At 39.9% G+C, this 6,000-nt stretch overlaps 1 protein-coding gene across 1 annotated transcript; it reads right to left on the reverse strand.

Annotated features, from left to right (window-relative positions):
• Positions 1-4,588: 4,588 nt before the first annotated feature.
• LOC147320426 (olfactory receptor 52D1-like) lies at positions 4,589-5,551 on the reverse strand. The gene has a single exon (XM_086307452.1). The coding sequence runs from the start codon at positions 5,549-5,551 to the stop codon at positions 4,589-4,591; it is 963 nt and encodes a 320-aa protein (XP_086163578.1).
• Between the last annotated feature and the right edge of the window lie 449 nt (positions 5,552-6,000).

Genomic DNA, 6,000 nt, shown 5'->3' on the forward strand with positions numbered 1-6,000 from the left:
CCAGAAAATTGAATCATTTTCTTTCTGATTGTGCGCCGTAAAAAGCAGAATAACCGTATTTATTAAGTGTTTAATGTGCAAGCATGCTTTGTAAGACTAAAACATTGTACCCAGCCATGTGACTCACATATCACACCTGTGCCATATTGTAGCTGCATTTTTTTTTTAAAATAAAGTACATACATGAGAACCTCTGCTGAGTGTTTTTCTTTCTTTTTCTACTTCCCTCAGTAATGATGAGGCTGCTCAATTTACATGAAACTTCAGGTTTTCTCATAATATATAATTAATGGAACACGTGGGAATAGTGCTCTGTTTAGTGCAGGTATAACTGTTTATTTAGGTATGCTACTACTGGTCTAAAGAAGAGAAAAAGCCTTTGTAGAAGCAGCACTGCTCGGCACTGTACGTGTGCCCATTGTGAATCTCTGCATGACAGTTGGTAGGAAAATCCAGTGTCATTACACATAACTTTGTTGACAAAAAATCAGTCAACCTCCACAAGGCACAGAAAAAAGACAGCCTTTAATTTTCTGCCACGTCCTTCTGCAGATGCCAGGTACTCCATCCCACTGTGTTTGTGTAGCCAAGGTATTGCACTATGGCCATATGGAGATATTCAAATGGGACTTGTGATTGAATTGTAGTTGAAGCTAACAGAGAGTGGAAGAGAATACCCCAAATTGAATTGCCAGGTTTCACACTGCCTCATAGGTGTAAATAGTAATGACTTTTTTGTTGTTGCTGTGATGTATATTGCATTTATTCTGCATGACTTAGAGTAATGTTGCAAGTACAAATTTTGCTGCTACCGACTGGAAATTAAGGAGCGGTCCCACAAATATTACCCCACGATTATACTTAGTAATAGTCTTGTTACTGTGTCAAAACACACATGATTAAATGCATTTTTCTTATATCATGTTCCATATTAAAATGTTTGGTTCATACCAAGAAACCCTCATTATGTGTTTTCCTTATTAATAATCCTCTGTGTCTACAATCTGTATTTTATACATTACATTACACATGCAAAACAACCACGATTGCATGCAGACAATATTTACTTCACCAGATTTCAGCACAAAAGTCTCAGTGTCATAAAATCAAACTTGTAATTCTCATTTAGATGCCTTTTTCCCAGTGTATCCCCCTTTAGAACATCAGAGGTAATAACCTGTGTTTACACAGCGGGATCATTTGTTCTCCAGGTACTTCTAACAGGTCAGCTTTGCTTTCATCTCACTCTCATTGTAAAGGAGGTCATAATCGTATCCAGATAAATAGAAAATACTGGCTGCTAATAAGACTCATCATCCATTCACAGGAGTTCTTATTTATTTGTTTGTTTGCTACATTTAAAAAACTAAAGACAGATATAGGATAAAACAGACTGAACAGAAAATTTAAATCATAGTGCTGACACGTGTTAAAACAATGCAACTGTTTGTGATGTGAACAATTGAGCTATTTGTTCTAAACTCTGACAAGATGAGCTGAACTACACTGAACAAAAATATAAACGCAACACCTTTGTTACTGCTCCCATTCCCCATGGGATGGACGTAGAGACCTAAAATTCATTCCAGATACACAATATAACCATCCCTCCCAAACAGTGGTCACAAATCAGTCCAAATGTGTGGTAGTGGGCACATCTGCTATATTGAGATAATCCATCCCACCTCACAGGTGTGCCACATCAGGATGCTGATCTGACATCATGAGTAGTGCACAGGTGTACTTCAGACTGCCCACAACAAAAGGCCACCCTGGAATGTGCAGTTTTGTCTCACAGCAAAATGCCACAGATGCCACAAGCAATGAGGGAGCGTGCAATTGGCATGCTGACAGCAGGAATGTCAACCAGATCTGTCGCCCGTGCATTGAATGTTCATTTCTCAACCATAAGCCGTCTCCACAGGCGTTTCAGAGAATATGGCAGCACATCCAACCGGCCTCACAACCGCAGACCTCGTGTAACCACACCAGCCCAGGACCTCCACATCCAGCAGGTTCACCTCCAAGATCGTCTGAGACCAGCCACCCAGACAGCTGCTGGAACAATTGGTTTGCACAACCAAACAATTTCTGCACAAACTGTCAGAAACCGTCTCAGGTCCCGTCGTCCTCATCGGGGTCTTGACCTGACTCCAGCTCGTCGCCGTAACAGACTTGTGTGGGCAAATGCTCACATTCGATGGCATCTGGCACGTTGGAGAGGTGTGCGCTTCACGGATGAATCATGGTTCACATTGTTCAGGGCAGATGGCAGCTGAGAATGTCCCAGTTCTTGCATGGCCAGCATACTCACCGGACATGTCACCCATTGAGCATGTTCGGGATGTGCTTGACCGGCGTATACGACAGCGTGTACCAGTTCCCACGAATATCCAACAACCTCGCACAGCCATTGAAGTGGAGTGGACCAACATTCCACAGGCCACAATTGACAATCTGATAGACTCCATGCGACGATGTGTTGCACTGCATGAGGCAAATGGTGGTCACACCAGATACTGACCGGTTCTGGGTCCCCAGACCCCCAATAGCGCAAAAAACTGCACATTCCAGGGTGGCCTTTTGTTGTGGGCAGTCTGAGGTACACCTGTGCACTACTCATGATGTCAGATCAGCATCCTGATGTGGCACACCTGTGAGGTGGGATGGATTATCAATATAGCAGATGTGCCCACTACCACACATTTGGACTGATTTGTGACCACTGTTTGGGAGGGATGGTTATATTGTGTATCTGGAATGAATTTTAGGTCTCTACGTCCATCCCATGGGGAATGGGAGCAGTAACAAAGGTGTTGCGTTTATATTTTTGTTGAGTGTAAATTTCTAAGTCCAATGCTTCTGTTATTAGGTTAGGCCAAAACCGAGTCACAAAAAAGGTCTACACACACATATTCACTCACAGGGTCTTGGACTTCATATATTTGGGGATATTAGCCAAAGTATTACAACATAACTTCCTCTGTGCCTTAATTGCATGTATCCATTTTGTATTTTCTAAGCAGTTACAATCAGAATCAGAATCAGAATCAGAAACTTTATTGTCATTGTCACAAGAACAACGAAATGAAGAATGGTCCCCGATCATTGCATCATCCCTAGCAATATCAAAATATAAATAAAAAAATAAAATTCAATAAATAAAATAGATAGAATACTTAAAATACTAATAAGATGTAACAGTAAAAATTCACATACATTCCCACACACAAATTACAAAGTTAGTAATTTGTGATCATCAGATTTTGGATAAAATAGATAGATACTCCTAAAAGTGTATGAGGAAAAATAGTGAAATTCCAGCCCAATAACACAGGAATTACACTGCATAATTGCAGGCATCTTAACAAAAATGTTGCGACAGCTGCGATGAGGCTCAGGATTCATCCAGGGAAGGGCTGTGTTACTGCAAACAATTCCATGCAAAAATTTTCCATTTACAAAATGAGAAACATGCAAACAGTGAAAACAAAACTCTATTCATACGTGCAGACTCAGCCAGACGTTACATACCAGCCAAAATGACTCACATATTTTCTAATTCAGTACTCTCTGTTCATGCGGCATCTATTCTGAGCTGCGTCAGGAAGCTTTGTTAATCATATTTGGGCCCGAGAAAGTTCATTTACGAATGCTTTTGTTGTCACATTGGCCTGTAGTGAGCTCTGTGTTCAATGCCTAACCATTTTTGCCAGTGATTCACCACCATTTGCAGTCAGTTTGAACTTCTACCCACTCACGTCTAACTTGACAAAGTTACAGAAGCTAAAAATAGTGGCAAAAATGTGTTTTTTAAACGCATTTTTGTTAACGCGGACAGATTTGATATGGAGTTTTTTCTTCAAGCATTTCGGCAGCACTTCTTCCACGTAGTAGAATCAGGTCTTTAATCTCCTTGAATCCACTCTAAGCCTTTAAGTACTTGGTAATATCCTCTTAACGTGACATAGGTGTTATCAACTTGATTTAATGAATGTGCATGACTAGCAATGGCCAGGCTAATAGAACAGACTACCCCCCCCCACAATTGGCTTCGCCTTGTTAATTCTTTTGTTTCTTTTACTTCATGGTCTGAGTAATGCTTCATCTGGGGGAAAAAGGCACACAGGAGAAAGATTTGTGAAAAAAGAGTGCATCAAATTCGCTGCAGCAAATTAAAAGTGAATTAACAGCAAATTTAAAAAGACCCATAGAGATAGGCAAACAAGAAACTACCTTTGATTTGATTTGATTTTACTTCAAGTTTTGAAGGTGAAGCTTTTAAACTTTCCATCTCAGTTAAAATGATAAAAATTACATTGTGATTTCAGAGTTTATTTAACAGAAAAATGAACACATACGAGAAATTGTTGTATCATTTACCAATTACATTATTAACCCCCCCTAACACATGGTTATGAAATGTGAAGTCAAGCAAATATGAAAAGATTTACAAATCAGCTTTCATCGGACTAAAGGTCACAGACGGATAAATATCCATTTGGCCAGATGAGAGATAAAAGAGAAACATTGTCATTATAGTTTTTTAATCTCTAACAATTATTGCCAAAGCAATGCATGTCAGATCCTAACCCACAGTCAGTGTCTTTGCTAGCACTGTTGTCATGACTTTGTTTTTAATAAACAGTTTCATTATGCAACCTCTCACTGTCTGAGTGCCGAGTCCATATAGCACTGGGTTGGCAATGGGTGGAATGATGATAAAGTACAAAGACAGGAAGATCTGTGCTTCGACAGCCACATGACTCATGTTAAATCTGGTCTGGATTACTTCAAAAAGGGAAGCAATAGTGTAGTTCAACAAAGACAACAAGTGTGGGACACACGTTCTAAAAGCATTGGCTTGAGATTCTTTTGGAAATGTCCTACATACTCTTAAAATGTGTGTGTAAGAGAAAACTATCATCACTAATTGGGGGACTATAAAAAGCACAAGAATTGCAAGTCCTACAGTGCTTATGTACTGTGCATTTCTGCATGAATTTTTGACCAGTTCCATGTTCACACAGTACAATTTTGGCATGACTTTTCCACAGAAGCGAAGCTGTAAGGTAAGGGAGTAAAAAGATGTAAAAACAATAAATGGGTATAGACCTGTAAATGCAATGAGCTTGCATGTTTTTGAATAAGACATGATGCTGTAGTAATGGAGTGGGGAACATATCGCAATATATCTGTCATATCCCATAAGAGCTAAAATGCAGAACTCCCCACTTGCATATGTGTGCAGGAAATAAGCCTGAGCCATGCACCACTTCACGGTCACGTCGTGCGTTTTTGATACGAGCACAGCCATGACTGCAGGTAACAAAGCGCTGCTGCCGTAGATTTCATTAAGGGACAGCATGCAGGTGAACACGTTCATAGGCTGATGCAGCTGTTTGTTTTGGTGTATAACAGAAATGAGCAGTACATTCAAAACAAGGGTAATGAGGTAGAGCAGGAAAAATACACTAAACAGCCCATGTTTGTAGTTTTCCATGACAGCATACGCAGTCATTTTGAATGTTGCTGCAGTTGTGTTGTCCATGTTTCAGTTCTGTTCTGAAAAGAAAAAAAACATGAACTTCAAAATAAATATATGACATATTAATGACACATAAAATACACACTGGACACAGTAAAAGATATCAGCATGATCGGTTATTTCTAAAGTGTTCAATCATGATTTGTTGATTTATTGATTTTATGGTGCTGAGTTTAACCTAGATTTGCCACTGAAGTTCATAGTTATAAAGCTGTACAGTTACAGGTTCAGTGAGCAGGAATATACAGAGCATTTAGAAGCTATTTTGAGCCTACTGTACCTGTTTCTCCTCCTCTCCTTACTGCAGAGTGCGCTGCTTAAGTGGGCAGCCTTTTATCGCAGCTCAGGGTGGGTTAGTGGTGTGCTGATCTCTCCTGTTACCATGGTGAAAAAAAAAACGTCCCTCTGCTTCACAAACCCCTTTCAACTGTCCTTTCCTCCTATGCACATAA

This window comes from Aulonocara sp. 'chitande type north' Nkhata Bay, linkage group LG10 (assembly GCF_057382095.1).
Source record: "Aulonocara sp. 'chitande type north' Nkhata Bay isolate Kocher_YH1m ecotype deep benthic linkage group LG10, A_spYH_male_GT1.1, whole genome shotgun sequence".
Lineage (NCBI taxonomy): Eukaryota > Metazoa > Chordata > Actinopteri > Cichliformes > Cichlidae > Aulonocara > Aulonocara sp. 'chitande type north' Nkhata Bay.

Coding starts and splice junctions, on each gene's coding strand:
- LOC147320426 (XM_086307452.1), bottom strand. CDS start 5,551: ATGGACAACACAACTGCAGCAACATTCAAAATGACTGCGTATGCTGTC.